Source organism: Notechis scutatus, chromosome 4, assembly GCF_049901735.1.
Source record: "Notechis scutatus isolate UNSWTSFEM ecotype Mainland chromosome 4, rNotScu1.2, whole genome shotgun sequence".
Lineage (NCBI taxonomy): Eukaryota > Metazoa > Chordata > Lepidosauria > Squamata > Elapidae > Notechis > Notechis scutatus.
The window spans coordinates 70,984,304-71,003,801 of NC_142012.1; the positions used below are offsets into that span (position 1 = coordinate 70,984,304).

At 39.6% G+C, this 19,498-nt stretch overlaps 1 protein-coding gene across 7 annotated transcripts in view; it reads left to right on the plus strand.

The window, feature by feature from the left end:
- The window catches only part of CC2D2A (coiled-coil and C2 domain containing 2A), a 1,114,036-nt gene that overhangs the window by 978,276 nt on the left and 116,262 nt on the right, over positions 1 to 19,498 (plus strand). For 3 of the 7 annotated variants that reach the window (XM_087963696.1, XM_087963695.1, XM_087963697.1), the window contains 5 exons: positions 2,399 to 2,481; positions 6,731 to 6,819; positions 8,459 to 8,560; positions 10,504 to 10,692; positions 12,392 to 12,554. In XM_087963696.1, coding sequence (XP_087819822.1) covers positions 2,457 to 2,481; positions 6,731 to 6,819; positions 8,459 to 8,560; positions 10,504 to 10,692; positions 12,392 to 12,554 — 568 coding nt within the window. In that variant the 5' untranslated portion in view covers positions 2,399 to 2,456. Of the gene's footprint in view, positions 1 to 184; positions 522 to 2,398; positions 2,482 to 6,730; positions 6,820 to 8,458; positions 8,561 to 10,503; positions 10,693 to 12,391; positions 12,555 to 19,498 lie in introns of those variants that run through there. The other 4 variants (XM_087963694.1, XM_087963693.1, XM_087963699.1 and 1 more) reach the window with 4 other exon arrangements.

Consider the following 19,498-nt stretch of genomic DNA (forward strand, 5'->3'; position numbering starts at 1 on the left):
GCAGACTTTGTAAATAATTGGACAGTGTTCAGGGAATTATTTGTTTAGCAGAGGGATGGCGTTCAGAGGGGGGGGAACTGCCCTTGTGTCTAGTTGTTCTGGTGTGCAGGGCTCTATAGCGTCGTTTTGAGGGAAGGAGTTGAAACAGTTTATGTCCGGGATGTGAGGGGTCTGTAAATATTTTCACAGTCCTCTTTTTGACTCATACATGATACAGGTCCTTGATAGAACCCCAGTGGGGGAACAGTGCAGTGGAGGTGGTTGATTTAATAATAATAGATCCCACCTTCCTCCCACTCCACCCCTGCCCTCCTCATGTGTCCTAGGTTTTAATGTAGGATTTTAACTTTTTATGTGTTGAAAGGCTGTCAAAATGCCTTTCTTCTGAGGATTCGATTTTCCCGCTGGGAGAGCTCCGGCGCAAGGATACGGACAACTGCTTGAAAGCTGGATCTTTTTATTTTTCAGGAAGGCGGAGAACAGCGAGAAGTTTGCGTTCCTGGGCTAGCTAGCTTCTTATGGTAAGTCCCTGGTTTTTATACCCTTTTCTCCTTTTGTGTGAGTGCTTGTGTTTGTATTTCTTAATGTTTTAAATCCTGTCAGGGGTTGTCTTTCTTCCCGCCGGAGGGTAAACTCCGCAGGGTGTGGAAGGCAAACTTTGTGGGGTGGTTTGATTGTTTTATCAGTTTCGTCCTAATCTTTTTTAGCTTAATGGTTTCTTATATTTGTTTTGTGGCAATCTCCTGTCTGTCTCCTTTGTAATATATTTTGTGTCTTTTGTCTGTTTGTTTTGCTGATTTGGCAAAATGTGTTTGTAAGAGTTTTCTTTTCTTGTTTCCCTAGTTTTCTTAATTATTTGGGCTTTTGTCTAAGGGGCTTCTTTAATACCTTTTATTTCATTCCTTTTCCTATGCAAGTTTGTTTTATGGCTGGCCTGATGTTCCCTTTGGGCTTTTCCTGCTTGGGTGACACCAATGTCCTCGTGAAGTTCCCTTTCCACATATGTTTTAATTGTATTTGTAACTGTAAGCTACCCAGAATTACCCTATAGTAAGATGGATGGCCAATAATTGTATTTATAAATAAACAAACAAAAGAAATCATCTTCTGAATTAAGAATAAATCATGATCTGACCACATATCGTGTGAATTACAAACAATGATATATTCTAGTTGCTGGTTTAGCACTATCTTCAAGTGTGGGTGCAGTGCCCAGGCTCTACTCCTAAAAGCAGACAGGAACTTTGGAACTTGGTTACTATATATGTTGACAGCAGCAAGATTATTCTATGTGCAAAAATGGAAGGACACTTCCATTCCTACTATAGAAGAATAGTTGCAGAAGTTGATGGAATTGGCTGAAATGGCAAAAATGACTACTTTGCTTAAAGAAAAGAACATAAGTACTTTTGTTTCCACATGGAAACCGCTTCTGAATTTCATGCTTGATGTGGAAAAAAATGAAACTTTGATTCTGGGTTTTACAAATTAGACTGATAGATTCTTGTAGAAATTACTGGTTTATAGTAAAACAAAAGGTTGTGATTGTTGTTAATGCCCTATTCTGTAACAGATACAGTTGGAAGTCAATGCTTTTTATTCTTTCCTTACCCTTCCTCACTTTTCTCTGCCCTTTCCCCCTCCCTATCCCTGCCCTTTTATTTGCTTTCCTATTTTGTATTTTATAACACTTTATAACCTAATAAAACTTATTCGTAAAGAGAAAAATAAATAAATAGGTTTGCCTGCTAGAAGGAATCCATAGCTTTGGCCTTTTGGGAACTTTTGAAAGTTTGAGTAATTTGAGAGAATTTATTATGTGGAATAAGATACTCAGGATTGTTTTATATATTTTATGTTTATCTTTATGGTTTTATGGTTATTTCTGGATTTTAGTCTTACTGTGGATATTTTAATTTTGATTTTGAATATAGTTCAAAATCAGGAATTAGCAGTTATTATAAATCAGTGAGTGACTGATAGTGACCAATATATGTGGGATCTGGTATGTCCTCAGGCTTTGCTCAAAGAAGTCAAGATAGTGACTGAAGCAGTGCAGTTGTTGTATATGGTGTCATATATACAACAAACCAAAAATTGAGATGAATCTTTAATTACAGTTAACAGTCACAATCTTAACTTTTTTAACCATGCCTTGCAGAAAATCATATATAGGATAAATGAAGCAAGCAAAGACCTCTAGTGAGATGCATCAGAAAAGAACATGTGGAAAAAACAAGTATGTCTCTTGTGTTATTGATGTGTCTCAGAAAGTATTTGGAGTATCTACAGGGACAAGCTGCATTTCACACACATTCTCAAAAATGTTAAATTTTGCTTCTTAGTGGGACTCTTAAAAAAATCTTAATGATTGCCTTCTTATCTTTCTGTCTTCCAGAGTCTAGAAAGGAGAAAAAGCCTGTGGGAGACCTGTGGGAGACTGATCGTTCCTCAGAATGAGCAGTACTTTGTCATCCCGCAGTAAGTGCATCTGTCAGCTGTGCTGGCACATTGGCTGAAATCCAGGAATGGATTTGTCAAAATCAGTAAAACAGAACACTGCAAACTGAATATATACAGTGAAGTTTACTTTGTGTCTTAAATAAGGGAACTTATTTAATAGAAGAAACTTGAGCATTTCTTGCATTTTTTCAATAGACAATTATGTTTTTAATTTTTTGCCCTTTGATATACTGAGAAGATTAAATAACTATACCTCAGAAATGAAGGCAGGGGTCAACTTGTAAGTTATCAGACTAGTGGTAGTCAGCTTTGCCCGAATTCAAATGGGATTTTACATGCATAGAAAATGGTGCTATGTTGCCTAAATGTGAATGGAATTTTTGGCATACATAATATGGTGAATGGATTTTTGTCTGCTGAATCTGAAGTCTGCCATGTTGAGGTCTAGTAATGTGAGGATTTAGTTACTTTTTACCTCATGCTTCTTAAATTGAGTCGGTACAGAGAAATTCCCAAGCAAAATGGCTGTCAAGGCTCTGAAAAGCAAATCAGAACCCTGAGACATGGCTCCTTCTTAAAGGTCTCCTTTAATGAGTATGTCGTAGTATGTCGGCACAGCTTCAATGGAAAACCAAATCTAAATCTTTCTTGAGGTCTCAATATAATTAAACTAGGAAATAGTTTAGTGTCACAAGTCATATTGGCCAATTGAGTTAATTGGAAGGCTCTTCAGGCACTCCTCTCCCAACCTTATCTGTTGCCAGTGGAGATAACCTGTTCTCACGAAAAAGCTTTGTCGTGTCTAGTTACGCATTCCAACCTCCTCCCCCCTTTGTGGCAACTGAGGAATGGAGAGATGGTTCAGTTCGAAGTTGACAATGGCATTATGTGGCATTTACTTACATGCTAGATGATAGAACTAGTTGATCTATTAAATGGTATCTTCTTGGAGAACCCAAGTTATGGAACCAAATGTATGTATATCAGAAAATTTAAAATTCTGATTTTTTTTTTTTTTTTTTTTTTTTTTTTTTTTTTTTTTTTTTTTTTTTTTTTTTTTTTTTTTTTTTTTTTTTTTTTTTTTTTTTTTTTTTTTTTTTTTTTTTTTTTTTTTTTTTTTTTTTTTTTTTTTTTTTTTTTTTTTTTTTTTTTTTTTTTTTTTTTTTTTTTTTTTTTTTTTTTTTTTTTTTTTTTTTTTTTTTTTTTTTTTTTTTTTTTTTTTTTTTTTTTTTTTTTTTTTTTTTTTTTTTTTTTTTTTTTTTTTTTTTTTTTTTTTTTTTTTTTTTTTTTTTTTTTTTTTTTTTTTTTTTTTTTTTTTTTTTTTTTTTTTTTTTTTTTTTTTTTTTTTTTCTTTTTTTTTTTTTTTTTTTTTTTTTTTTTTTTTTTTTTTTTTTTTTTTTTTTTTTTTTTTTTTTTTTTTTTTTTTTTTTTTTTTTTTTTTTTTTTTTTTTTTTTTTTTTTTTTTTTTTTTTTTTTTTTTTTTTTTTTTTTTTTTTTTTTTTTTTTTTTTTTTTTTTTTTTTTTTTTTTTTTTTTTTTTTTTTTTTTTTTTTTTTTTTTTTTTTTTTTTTTTTTTTTTTTTTTTTTTTTTTTTTTTTTTTTTTTTTTTTTTTTTTTTTTTTTTTTTTTTTTTTTTTTTTTAATTTTTTTTTTTTTTTTTTTTAAAGTGTGCGGGGCGGGGGGGGGTGGGGGAATATGTTTTTTTTTTTTTCCCCCCCCCTCCTTCTTTTTTTCTTTGAGTGGGAATCGGGGGGGGGGGGGGAGGGGGAGGGAGGGGGGGGGAGGGGGAGGGGGGGGGGGGGGGGGGGGGGGGGGAGGGGGGGGGGGGGGGGGGGGGGGAGGGGGGGGGGGGGGGGGGGAGGGGGAGGCGGGGGGGGGGGGGGGGGGGGGGGGGGGGGGGGGGGGGGGGGGGGGGGGGGGGGGGGGGGGGGGGGGGGGGGGGGGGGGGGGGGGGGGGGGGGGGGGGGGGGGGGGGGGGGGGGGGGGGGGGGGGGGGGGGGGGGGGGGGGGGGGGGGGGAGGGGGAAAGAAAGGAGGGGGGGTGTTTTTTTAAGGAGTTGTTTATTAAATTCGCCGCCCCAGAGCTACTTGACCTGTTTTTGGTGTTTTGACAGCGATGCACACACGGACACGCACATGTACACACACTTATGACTAATTACAACATCCCACTCAGTCTTGTGACTGAGGTTTTCTATGTTTTTTGCCAGTTTCCAAGGCCTGGGGAACCCTGGAGAGGGCAGGGCAAGGCCTGGCGAGCTATGGGGAGGGCAGGGTGAGGCCCGGAGAGCTACGGGGAGGGCAGGGCGAGGCCCGGGGGGTTATGGGGAGGGCAGGGTGAGGCCCGGGGGGCTACAGAAAGCTATGGAGAGGGCAGGGCGAGGCCAACTCAACATCACTTCTTTGCCCTAATGACTTTATTAAAAAAAGATACACCAAAACAAAAGGTAATTTATTATGTCGTGTCAATAATGCTTAAATAATAAAAAGATACACAAAACTATATTGTTACAACATTTTAAAATATTAATCAAAAACTATTATATAACAAAACTTTACAAAAAACAATAAAACTTATTTAAAGTACTGCCAAATTGCTTTTCTATTATCGTCCTGAGTTACAGTTTTCTTGTGTTTAACACGAGCATCATCAGCTGTGTGATGTGCCTGTAACCACTTCTTTACTATAGGAACAGGGTCCCATTCTTGCAGAGGTCAGCCAATTAGACTGATGGTCAGGAGGTTTATAATATTGGAAACTGTACGGCAACTTCTGCCCTCTGAACATATTATGTTCATCTGCGAGATGCCCCTTTCCACCTCTGCTGAACTGACTGCAATAGTTTTAATAATATCTCTAGCCTTTTTAATGCTGCAAAGAACTGTATAATTTTTAGAATCTTTTAGTACATTTTCTATGAAATCATGATAATCATTAATATTGATTTCATAATTGAAAATTTCACCAAATGCAATCAATTGTTCTTCAGCTGCTCTCCTTGGAACCACCACTTCAATGTTCCAATAATCTGGTTCCAAATAATTTAGAAATTTTAATTGATCAATGTCTTTAAATTGGCAGCCTGTTTTTAAATGTTCGCAATCCACCTATCTTTTATTCAAATTAGTTACAATACTTTCTATAAGTTTTCCACAAGGAAGTCCCACAAATCAATGATTTTGTATAAAATGTATATTTTTAAAGATTTCTGAACTAATTAATTCATCGATCTTTTTTCATATGCACCCTTTTCCCCTATAAGCATTTCAAATGATCTTACCACAAGTTTTTCAGCCTTTATAATGTCTATGTTTCTCGCTTGCAATGCATTAGAAAGAAGAGATATTTCAGTTAGCATATCAATCATCAAGGCCAAATCAGTGAGAAAATATGTGTTTTCAAGATGGGCAGCCATACCAGAGTATTTTTTATTTGAACAGAAAAACTGATGTAGCGCTGGATAAGCCCGCCACACAGCTAGGATTGATCTTAAACTACAGGCAGCTTCTGTTTATAACTTTGTTTGCTTCTGGGTGTTTGCGGATTTGTTGCTTGATTATCATTTCCGGGATCTTTCCAGTTAGGCTGATTGTTCTGTAGTTTCTGGATCTGTTTCCCCCCCTTTTTTGAAGTTGGGAACCACATCATGCTCTTTTCTAGTCCTGAGGTAGTTTCCCCATGCTACAAGATGGTACTTCAACCATGAGGCCTCTCAGTTTAAAAACTTTGATATAAAGACTGTTTGGGTTCTTCCTCTCCTTCTCCAGGATAGAACGTCTTTTGCATTAATTCTGTTGTCTTCAGCAAGCTTTCTTAGTTGTGCCTATCATAATTTCTCTCCAGCCAAAGCTGTTCTAAAACTTAATGCCTTTAATTCTGAAAGAAAGGCTTAGTGTCATCTCTGTTATCCAGTATGGTTTAAAAACAGGCCATAATCTTCTAGCTTTCTAGAATAATCTATGAAATTATGTAGTTGAAATATCTTAAATAATTCTGTAACTCAGGAATTTTCTACCTCTCACATGAATTTGTGTAATGACTCTGTAATGACACATAAATTTGTGTAACTCTCCCATAAATAAAATTTAAAAAATGCCATGTGTTAGTGCTTGGCTGTATGACTATCAAAGTTGTATAAAAGAGTAAACAAATCTTTGAAAGAAAGAGATAGCTAAAAACATTACTATATTGTTTTCAAGAAAGCGCCATCAACAAAATTCAACTTTAAAAGAGAGCTTATTGTTGTAATGGTGTAATTCTGTCTCTAGGTTTGCTTCCAGTTCCATCTTCCTCGGGGACACAGTTTGCAGAGACTTCTGTGCGAGAACGCATGAGAGAGAAACTGAAGGCTGTACGAGTAAGACATCAGAAATCCCATTCCCAACAATGCCTGTCATAGCACCTGGTTCTTTGGAGAGATCACACTGGGGTTTGTTGGTATATTTGGGATGCAGTAGATAGGAAGAAGTATAGCTATGAGTAATTTTAAAGGAAGAAGAAAAATAATAATCTGTAGCTCAACAAGAATCTATTTAATTCCATGGTTGAGGGCATTGAGAAGAAAAAATTAAAATTACCCATCTCATTGCCTTGAGATGGAATTCTTATTTCACATCTTTTTGATACCTTTGATTGGCTGGATGGAAGCAAAACATTGCTCAAGCCTACATTTTTCTTCTCTTTTGTAATGAGCAGCTTCATTAGCAACCAGACACAAACTCTGGCCCAAATTAGAATAATCAATGAGAAACATACAAAAATAGAAACAGACCTAATCTTGGCGTGCTGGGTTTTTTATGATGAATTCCTAACAATTGAATAGGAGTCTTAGGTGGTTAGACTGGGTTGGAAAATTCAGTTTCTGGATTTTTGCCTGACAGCTGGTCCAGAGTAATCCTTTTTAGTGGCTCTGTGGCAGCCAAGAAAGATTTCATGGGAACTGAAAATGAGGGTTGAATAGAGCTAAAATTTCCCATCTCTGAACAAGATCACTGCTGTTACATGGGTTGGATCACTGAAATATGTGTTAAAGTTCAGATCTGTTTTCTAAAATTAAAGTTCTTTCTTAAAGTCTTTACTAATATAATAGCTTTTTCCTTTCTGGAGTATTTTTAATGTGTTCCTTCATAATTCTTGTGCTTTATTGTAGAGAATATAATAATTTAAATAATGTAGTACAGGGATTTGCCAACCCCTGGGCCACAGTCCACCACTGAGATGTTCAAAACTGGAGCGTTTGAAGCAGCAGGCAAACCTGTGTCTGTGCAGGCATCCCCCCTGTATGAGCAGAGGGCAAGGGCATGCATATAGACTCCATCTGCACAAGTGGTGGAACCATCTCCCCCGGCACCGGTCTGCAAAGTCAAAAAGATTGGGGGACTCTGATGTAATATTTATTAGCAATTCATTTTATTATTTAGAAGAAAAAAGTTAATAATTTAAGTGTTAAAATATATAGATGTCTTTGAGACTGGTATATTAAAATATGTTAGCAGACAAACATCCTGAAATCCAAATAATGTTGAGGTCAGAAATCGGGGTCAAGAACTGGATTTTCTCTGGACTTGTGGTAGCTTCCAGAACTTCCAAAAATGTTTGGATGACCTATTGAGTTTTTGTGTGTACTTGATAGTTCAGAGTTGCTGATGCAAAGTGATACATGATCCAGCACTGGATGAACCAAAGAACGTATCTGGCATTTGGAGTGGATTCGTCATCTGTTTTCTCTAATATTCAGGCTTCTCTTAACTGACATTTCTTGACACTAAAAGAAGTGCTGTGCACAAAAAATTATTCTAAAAAATCTTCGACTTTCCTCCATAATATTTCCGTTTTCTTTGCGTATGAAAAAAATGTAATGTGCACTCATTTTTCCATCTCATGGTAAGGCATAATTTAAAATATGTCCATAGTATTGACTACACTTATTTATTATGTAGAAAATACGAAGACAATATAAGTTAATTAATGCAATTTTTATCCATATATTCTTGCAGATAGGTGATCATTTGTTGAGTGCAGTAAAAAGGAAAGAAGGCAAGGTATCTGCAAGAGTGAAGTTTCGTGATGTTGTTAGAAGAGGCAAACAAAAATCACAGGTGATGAGTGTCAGTTGAAGAGTGATGGCTTTTCAGTTTATTATGTGATTATTTAAGACTGAATTATGAATTGATTATGGTTAAAAATACATTTGAGCATATATGACCCTGTAAAACACAGTAATATATGATGACAATTATAAATAATTGAGTCATAAAGATGAGGAAATGATCCAGATACTTAAGTTTTATACACCATTAGCTATTTTTAGCTCTTTACTTGCAAAATTAAAGATGAGGGGGATTGTTGTGAAGTGACTTCATGACCCACAGTGCAAAAAGAGAAGTTTGATGCCCAAAATCCTGACATATTTTTTTCCTTTCTTCCATTCAAATGTGGAGTATATTTTGGTGATGAATATAAAACTCTAAAACCCTGTACAGTAAACTGTTAAATTTTGTATTTCTATATGTGATTAAATAAACATCACCTAGTATGGAGTATGCATTGAGAAGTGGTGTTTCTAACAGAATAGCACTGGAATTGACCTTGGAGGTCTAGCCATACTCCTCTTCAATACTGGAATACAGCTATCATGTCACCCCTAGTCCTTTTCTCTAGACTAACCAAACCCAACTTCTACAACCATTCCTGTGACTGTATGACCGTAACTTTGTCGCTTGTATCCTTAACAATCTATATTGACTGTTTCCTAGTATGATTTGATTGCTTATTGTACCCTATGACTATTATTAAGTGTTGGACCTTATGATTCTTGACTCTTGACGAATGTATCTTTTCTTTTATGTATACTGAAAGCATTTGCACCATTCCTTGTGTGTCCAATCATACTTGGCAAATAAAGAATTCTATTCTATTCTATTCTATTCTATTCTATTCTATTCTATTCTATTCTATTCTATTCCATTCCATTCCATTCCATTCCATTCCATTCCATTCCATTCCATTCCATTCTTGATATGTTTTGGTCTCCAGAACTTTAATCATCTTAGTTGCTCTTCTTTGCACTTTTTTCTAAAGTCTTAATATTTGTTTTGTAATGTGGTGACCAAAACTGGATACAGTATTCCAGATGTGGCCTTACTAACACTTTATAAAGTGGTGTTAAATACTTCATGTGATTTTGATTTTATGCCTCTGTTTATACAACCAAGGATTGCATTAGCTTTTTTGGATGCTACCGCACATTGCTGGTTCATGTCTAAGTGATTGTCCACTAGGACGCCAAGTTCCCTCTCACAGTTACTGTTTTTGAGCCAGGTTTTGCCTAATCTGTACTTATACCTTTGGTTTTTCTTGCCTAAGTGTAAAGCCTTGCTTTTCTCCACATTACATTTCATTTTGTTGGATAGGGCCCATTGTTCAAGTCGGTTGAGTAAGGTTTGTCAGCCAATTACAAATCCATCTAGTAGTGATGCTGTCTATCCCACATTTTTTTAGCTTACCAAGAAGTAGGTTTTGATCTACTTTGTTGAATGCTTTGCTGAAGTCTAAGCATACTACGTCAAAAACATTTTGCTGATCTTTTTTGAGTCACTTTGTCAAAGAATGAAGTAAGATTGGTTTGGCATTATCTGTTTTTAACAAATCCATGCTGGCTTTTAGTTGCAACTGTATTCATTTCAATATGTTTGTTTAGGGTCAGTGTTATATTTCAACTCAACTTCTATATCGTCTTCAATAGGGCCTGGAAAGATTAAAGTTTTAAGAGGGTAATTAGAAAATTTAGAGTTCATAATTGAAGAATGCTGGTTTTGGACACTCAACAGTTCAAAAGAGAACTTTGAATGAAAGTGTACATGCAGAAACATTTGCTTTTGAGAAGACTGCTTGAGTAATGCTAAGAAATGTGTAGTTACTGTTGTAATCCTCTACTGTTTCTCTATAAACAGTAATCTTTTAGAAAGTCTGTTAGAGAGTTGGCTCTCGAGTTGTATTATGACTTTTTTTTTAAAAAAAAAAAAACACTTTTCTTCATTAGATTCAGATGGATTATCCTTCTTCTGAAGAAGCCTATAATTTCTTTACTTTCAATTTTGGTTCTGAGGAAGAAACTGTAGGGGATGACGGTGAAAAAAATGAAAAGAATGCATCAGATCTAGATGACAAGGGCAGGGAGAACCAGAAATCTACACTCAGCAATCAGGAAGAACAAGAAGAGAATAAAATGGTAATAATGAAGAAGCATGTACACATCTTTTTAAACAAATACGTAGTTGACTGATTGTATTTTGTTGTAAACAAAATGTGGAAGCTTATAGTTAATATCCTGCCTCTCCCCTTCTCTCTCCATTGATGTACATAGGGTATCATATCTTGAGACACTGAGTCCTAGATATAATAGAGAATTTAAGCCAAAGATGTTGAAAAATTGCTTATTTGTGGCTGAAAGCATATAGTTTGTTGAGGTCAAACATTTTCTGATATAGATATCCTTTACATCTATAGCAATCCTATTTAGAAAAAAGTTAAATCTTATGTTTTTCACTTAGAACGAAAGTTTATTTACTTTAAGTGAATATTTACACTGGGTTTTATAACCAGTGAGTTAAACAAGGTAATCAGCATCACACAAGGAATATTAGTGTAGCTTCTCAGTTTAGTGTAAAGATAATTCTAAAATAGATGAATGCATAGTGCCACAAAATGCAAGAATTGTGTGATGAAAATCATGATTTGTTCAGCATTCACTGGCAGATGCTGAACAACCTATTGTACAGAAAAGTTCTGCTGTTACTCACTGCTAAGACTCATGTTTTACTCTTTACCTTAATCCAATTCATTCCTCTTTTTTTATAACTGTTTTTAATTCCATTATTTTTCCTGTAACCCATGTTTACTAAACATTACAAATTAGACTCTTTGTCTTAGGAAGCTCAGTTTTGGTAAAAATAGAATATATGGAGTTTATACACACACATACATGGTAGTAACTTCATACACACAAACAAACATTTGTGTATCTGTGTATTCTGACATCAACTCCCAGAATTCCCCAGCCAGCAAGGTAGTTGGTGCTAGGTGATAACTTCATGCTGGTGGGGAATTCTGGGAATTGATATCCACTCATGTTAAAGTTGCCAAGGTGGAAAACACTTCTAAATTAATTTGCTGACCTGGCCCCACATGAGGTAGAACTAATTATGGCTTACACCAGAGGTGGTATTCAGCAGGTTCTGACCAGTTCTGGAGAACCAGTAGCGGAAATTTTGAGTAACTTGGAGAACCAGCAAATACCACCCCTGACTGGAGATTTTACAGTATCCTTCCCCTGCCATGCCCACCAAGCCACGTCCATAGAACCGGTAGTAAAAAAAATTGAATCCCACCACTGGCCTACACACCAGTGAAACATAGGATCTGTGTTCTCTTACTCAGGCATTATTTTCAGAGGGTTTATTTTATTTGTTTTATTACTGGGACTTCAATCATAAGATTCTAAAGAGGATTGGAAGCTTTTTTTTATATATCTAGATCATTTTTACATACTTCAGCAATGCCCAGATGGGAATCCATGTCAAAAATAAAAAGAATATGGATCATGTATGTTGCTTATAAATTACAGATATGAGAAGCTTGTATCTATATTTGAATTATGTAAAATAAAAAAAAATTAGGCTTAACAGCTGTGTTACAATACCTCCTGAATTTGTAGTCAGTAATAGTCACCAGTGGTCTGATATGGTACATACAATTTTCTTGAGATAGTCCTCAAACATCAAGTGTAGGCTTCCTGACAAAGATGATTCTTTGATGCAAAAATGATTAGAAATAATTTTCTTTGCGAAAACTCCTATGATTGCAAATCTCTAAAGCACACTTATGCTGCTATTGAGTTCTGATTGAAAACATTTATGTGGTAAATACAGGATGAAGAGGAACATCTTTTCCATGATAAAGGGAATGATGGCATATTTATTATAGAACAGACACCTCAAGATTTCTTAGAAATAAGACCTGCAGAATACGAAAGCTATTCTGGAAGGGTGCAGAAAGAGAAAGATACTTTGTTTATTCCCAGTATGTTAAGAGGTATGTTGGCTGGAATTATTTTGAAATATTATATCATATATAATATATAGCTTTGTCTGTCTGTCTGTCTATCATTTTTTTTTATTATGACTATAGTTCAAGAGAAAAACCTTGGTTTTCTAATACATTCTGAAATGCCTTTTGGTGGATAATTTGTCTAAGATTTTACTAAGTTTAGTTTTAGTTTACTTTACTTTATTGTCATTGCACCTCGTACAACGAAATCAAACACCATCTTCAGTGCACATCATGACCATGACCATGAAAATACACAAACACACATCCTTCACCCTTCACACATTGAACCAGAAACCCCCAACACCACACCAACACTGCACTACACAGCAGAATTCAAAAGAGTTACTGCCCTGGGATAGAAGCTGTTTTCAGCCTATTTGTCCTTGTTTTTTATTATTCTGTACTGTCTGCCAGATGGTAATAGTTCAAAAAAAGGGTTCCTAGTATGAGATGGATCTTTGAGAATGTTTTGAGCTTTCTTAAGGCAGCAGGAGCTATAAAGCTCTTCCAAAGAGGGGAGAGGGCAACCAATGATCTTCTGGGCAATGACGTTAACCCTCTGGAGTGCTTTCCTATCTGCCACTGTGCAATTGGCAAACCATACAGAGGTGCAGTAAGTTAAAATGCTCTCTATGGTGCAGCGGTAGAAGGTCACCAGCAGTTTCTCATTCAGTTGTTGTTTTCTGAGAAGCCTCAGGTTGTATAATCTCTGCTGGGCCCTTTTGACCAGGGCTGCAATGTGGGCACCCCAGGTCAGGTCCTCTTTTAGGGTAACAGCCAGAAATTTAAAACTGGCCACTTGCTCCACTCAGTCTCCATGGATAAGCAAGGGCTGGATGTCTGATCTGTTCCTTCTATAATCTACTATAAGCTCCTTGGTCTTATTGGTGTTGAGGACCAAGATATTGTCTCCACACCACGAAAGCAACCAGTCCACCTCATCTCAGTAGGCAGACTCATCCCCCTCGGAGATAAGTCCCACCGCTGTTGTATCATCTGCAAATTTAGCAATAGTATTACTAGCATGAGTGGGAATGCAGTCATGCACATAAAGAGTATAGAGTAAGGAACTCAACACGCCAGTGTTAAGAATAAGGGCTGAAGAAGTATGATTACCTAATTTCACCCTCTGTGCGCAGCCAGACAGGAAAACCATAATCCAAAGGCAGATTGAATTAGAAAGCCCAAGGTCCAGAAGTTTAGACACTAGTCTATGTGGAAGAATTGTGTTAAACACAGAACTAAAATCCACAAAAAGCATCCTCCCATAGCCCTCCCACTGTTCTAGATGAGTCAGAGCAATGTGAAGAGTGATGGCTATAGCGTCCTCTGTAGATCTATTTTTTCTGTATGCAAACTGGTGTTTATCAAATGTATGTGGAAGACCAGAAATAATGTGCCGGCAGACCAATTTCTCAAAGCACTTCATGATGATAGGAGTGAGTGCCACTGGTCTGTAATTGTTGAGGTTATTGATAGGGAACTTCTTTGGCAGTGGAACAATGGTGGAAGCCTTCAAACAAGATGAAATAGTGGACTGGGATAAAGACCGATTGAAGATCCTGGTAAAGACTCCAGCCAACTGATCAGCACAGCCTTTAAGCACCGGCCAGAGATACCGTCAGGACCGGCAGCTTTCTAGGGTCCACAGCCCTCAGAATGCTCCTCACCTCCTCTTCCTCCACAATGAGGTGGGGGCTACAATTGGCTGGTAGTTATGTTTTATCTGTCTCTGATGTCTCCACTTCAAAGCGAGCAACGAAATGATTCAGTTCCTCTGCCAATGAAGCATCCCCCTCAGCAGGGATGACATTGGTCGTTTGATGGTTTGTAATTTGTTGAATCCCTCGCCACACCTGCCTCATGTTATTGCTATAAAAAATATCTTTAATATTCCTCTTATAATCAGTCTTGGCCTTCTGAATACCTTTCTTCAGATTAGCTCTGGCAACACTATCTTGCCCCATCACCGGACCTAAAGGCCTTGGTCCTGGACTTCCTTGGTCATCCAGGGTTTCTGATTGGGATAGATCCTAATACGTTTTTATCCACAGTGATAGTATCTGTGCAGTGTTTGATCTAACACAGAACATCAGTTGCAGTGTGCACCTCTAAGTCAGGGTGGTAAAAGACGTCCCAATTTGTGTTCTCAAAACAATCCTGAAGTTGTTGGGAAGCATCTTCTGGCCAAGATTTCACTGTCTTTATTATAGGCAGAGCCCTTCTCCTAAGAGGGATGTACGCTGGTGCTAAAAGTAGTGACATATGGTCTGATTGTCCCAAATGTGGTAATTGTATAACCTTATAGCCATTTTTGATGTTGGTATATACTTTGTCCAATATGTTTGCTCCTCTAGTAGCACACTTAACATGCTGATAGAATTTAGGGAGCACTTCTTTTAAATCAGCTTGATTAAAGTCCCCCGCTATGATATGCACAGCATCAGGATACTTATTCTGCTGATTACTAACAATGTTATACAAGAATCCCAAAGCTATCATAGTATTGGCATCAGGTGGGATATAGACTGCAGTAATCAAAACCACGCTTGTAACATCCATTTTCTTATTGTAAAGGTAGGTGGGGTTGCATGTTTTTGCCTTTGATTTAATTTTGACTCTTGGCAACTGCCTGGACAATTTTTTGCAATTTTCTTGACAAGATTATTTGGAAGTAGTTTACCATTGTTTTTTCAACTCTTAAAGAAGTTAAAGACTTGAAGATTAAAATTAGGAGGATGGGACTAGAGAGAAGTGGTTCTAAAAAAGAATTAACACTCAAAATAGAGATGTGAACGTGCAGGGAAAAATGAGAACAGGTAAAAATACAATTAAAAATTGTGGTCTAAATATGTAATATCAAATTTGTGTGAAAGGGTAATATCAAAGTCCCAGCCACCTTCAAAAGAGCGGAAAATACTCAGGGAAGATTCTTGAAATGGAAGCACAAGGGAGAACCCACAGTGAAGCCTGGTGCAGGTCCAGTGAAGGAAATCTAGGGAGTGGCCCAAGCAGACTTTGGAGCCCAGATGATGGTGGCCTGACCAAAAGCTCGAGTAAAGAAGTCCGAGCAACAAGTGCGTGGGAGGAAACCATAGTGACTGGGGACCTCTATCACAGTGATCCCCAACCTTTTTTATGCCGCGGCCTGGTACCGGCATCAGCTGGGCGCCGCCATCTTTTTGATGAAAAAGTGCTTCCGGTGACCTCACCGGAAGCACTTTTTCATCAAAAAGATGGCGGCGCTAGCGCTTCGTGAGCTTTTCCGGGTAGAAATGGCTTTCTACCCGGAAAAGCTCACCGAAGCACTTTTTCATCAAAAAGATGGCGGCGCCCAGCAAACCAGCGGCCCGGTAGGACTTGTTCCACGGACGGTACCGGTCCGCGGACCGGTGGTTGGGGACCCTGCTCTATCAGACAGAAGAGGACATCTGGCAGAGGAGGGCACTGAAGGCAGCTGAAACTGAGTTTCCCCTGATCTCCCCTCAGATGTCGTTCTCCCAGGCAACAAAGTGGAGAACAAAGAGAGCAGCCGAGTGGGATAAGCATGTGGAGTTGTGATACCTTACCACCTACCACAGCCCATCAGTGGAACAGCTGAGGGAGAGGTTTCTCCACCTGAACGTGTGCTGAGCGGAACCAGCACAGAGGATGGAGCCATTGGCCGAGGTCAGAGTTTGGCTGACCGCATTGCCCCACCTCGCCGGAGCCTAAGCCTGGCTGCTGCAACTGGGGCAGCCTGTCCCCTACAGAGAGCCATTGCCTCAGCTAGCTCTCCCCTGAGGCAAGGTCCTGCGAGGCATCGCTGGGCTGCGAACCCACTGGTAGGCACTGCCAGCTGGCTGCCGCCCCAGTCAGAATGGCCTGGTATCCAGCCATGACCCCATCCTCCAGTGCCTGGCTAGTTTCCTGGACACCGAGGGTTTCCAATAAAGAACATGTTTGATGGGAGCCTGGAGAAGCTGTCATTCTTCCTGAATCAGGTGTGGGCCCACTTGGGCCTATATGCCCCAGCCTATTCCGTGACTGTGAACCTCAAAAGGGAAATGGCGGATTGGGTGACGGGCCTCCACGATGAAGAGGTGCCAGACCCGGAGTACATCGATGACTTTCTAGCAGAGTTCAGGGCCAGATTCGAGGATGAGACCCAAATTCAGAAAGCTGCGTCAGAGATCTGGGCCCTCAGACAAGGGAGCTGACCATTGGCCGAGTATTCAGAAGTTCTGGAGAGTCGTAGGCAAGTTGAGGAACTGGCCAGAGAGCACTTTAGAGATGGCCTGAACCGAGAACTATTCCATAGCTGCCTGTCCCAGGGAATATCCAACTGGATCCACAATTGGTACTGGATGGCAACAGTGATGGATCTCGACATAAGTTAAGAAGCATGGTGCCCCTGAAGCCAGGCCGAAGAGGAGCCAAGAACGATGGCTGCTGGGAGAAAGACAAGCATCTATCCTGGCAGCTGCCTCCCCAACTGCCCTGAGACCTTCTTGTGCTTCTGGTGTGGCCATTGGGTGGCCGAGTGCCTGGCACCTGTCCCCAACCAGCAGTAGGGAAGTTGAGTGTGGTGCGTCAGGTCGTAGATGTTTCCTCACCTAGCAGTGATGGGGGAGGGAACTCTGACTGAGAAGGACCAGCAGCCTGCCCTTTACGAGAGTGAGGACAAAGGGGAGAGTGACCCAATGGTAAGTGGAGCCATCTGCCCTTTCTCAATCTCAGTGAGGATCGTGACACTGAAGCCAGGAGCTTGGGGAGAGACGAAAGCCCTCATAGACTCTACCTGGTGCTTAATCAGCTTGCAGACAATGCTAAAGCTGGGTATACGAGTAAAAAAACTGTCCCAATCCATGAAGTTTAAGCAGGTGGATGGCTCACTAATAGGGGGTGCCCCGGAAATGCACATAACAGCCAGTGCAGCTAGAGATAGGGCAGCACCGAGAAAACAAATGAGGATGTCACCAAGGTTTGTTGTGGTGCCAAAAATGATGGAGGACCTGCCCCCCCATCAGGGAATCTGAACAAAGGGTTGGAGAGGCTGAAGGTCAAAGAAGGGAAGCCTGAACACTTGATGGCTGCTTCTGAGCAGCTGCCAGGGATTCTGCCCATCCCCAAAGAGTACAGAGACTTGGGGGAGGTGTTTAGCAAGAAGGAATGTGATGTCCTACTCCCCCACCGCCCCACCAACTGTGCTATCAAAATGCTGCCAGGAGTGAAACTCCCCAAGCCAAGGGTGTACTCCATGACCCCAAAAGAGATGGAGGAACTGAGGAATTACATTGTTAAGAACCTAGCCTGGAGTTTCATATAACCAGCTAAATTCCATGTAGCAGTCCCAGTGCTATTTAAGGAGAATGGGTCATTGAGTCTATGTGTGGACTTTAGGGGAATAAACAGGTATACGTGGAGAATATGTACCCCCTTCCCCTAATGAAGTAGATGGGCCACTTTGTTAAGGGGAAGATCTTTACAAAGCTGGACTTGAGAGAGGCGTAATACAGGGTAAGGATCAAGCAACAAATAGAAAATTGCCTTCAACTGCCTGTTAGGGAGCTTCCAGTTTAACATAATGCCATTTGGACTCCAAGGAGCCGCTACAGTGTTCATGCAGCTAATGAGGTGCTGCATGACCATCTGTACAAAGGGATCCTGGTATACCTTGATGACGTCCTCATTTACACAGAAACAATGGACAATGAGGAGCACATAAAAGTAGTGTGCCAGGTCATCAAGAAACTCCTAAAGGCAAATCTGTGCACCAAACTGTCCAAATGCGATTTTCACAAGATCCACCTAGGCTACCTGGTCTGTGAGAGAATAGATAGACCCGGGGAAGGTGAAAGCCATATTAGACTGGCAAGTCCCTCGAATCTGGAAGCAGTTACAGACCTTCCTGGAGTTTGCACATTTTTACAGGCAATTCATCCCCTCTTTTGCCTAAATAACCCTGCTGATCACTGAACTGCTAAAGATGGGGGAAGGGGGAGAAGCTTTGACTGAGCCAGCCACTGAACTGGACAATGGAGTGCCAGGGGGAATTGAAGAGACTGTTCATAGAGGAAGCAGGCTTAAAACACCCTAACCCAGAGAAGACCTTTGTTATCCAAGCGAATGCCAGCGATGTGGCTGTGGGGGCAGTACTCCTCCAGAAAAACAGAGAAGGAAAGTTGCAACTATGTGCTTACACCTTCCAAAAGCTCACAGAGACTGAGAGACAATAGGCAGTGTGGGAAAAGGAAGCTTTTGCTTAAAGGGAGTAAACTGCCTTTCAAGGCATGGACTGACCATAAGAATTTGGAAGAGCTGAGAACCCCCAGTAGCTGTCCCCGAAATAAGTCCGGTAGGCATAGTACTTTAATTGATTTGACTTTGAACTGATATACATACCAGGGGGAAGTATTTTCTGGCTGACACTTGTTCTTCATGCTGCAATACAAGAGCAATGGAAAAGTAGTAGTGAATGCAATCTCTCTCTCTCTCTCTCACACACACACACGAATCAATGAGCAGCATAGCCAAGGTAGCAGGCAAAAGAAGATTGATGGGCCTCAACGGCGACTTGACTCAACACATGAGGCGGGAGCTACAGCCTGATAACTGGTTTGGGGCCCATGGAAGTAAACTAACATTTAGAGATGGACTGGCATGGAAGAGGTTGTCCCTCTTCCATGCCTCTGTATGTTGCTGAGAGCCTATGAGTTCAAGTCTTGAAACAGAGCCACAACACCAAGCAAGCTGCCTACTTCAGGTTTCCAAAGACTTTGCATTTAGCCAAAATGCAACTCTGATGTCTAGGAATGAAAAGGGACATAGAAAGCTATGTGAAAAGTTGTGCAGTGTGCGCCTCAATGAAAAAGAGGCCAGGGAAGAGCCCAGGCCTCCTGCAGCAAGTGGTGGAACCAACTTGTCCCCGGAAAGAGATTGCAATG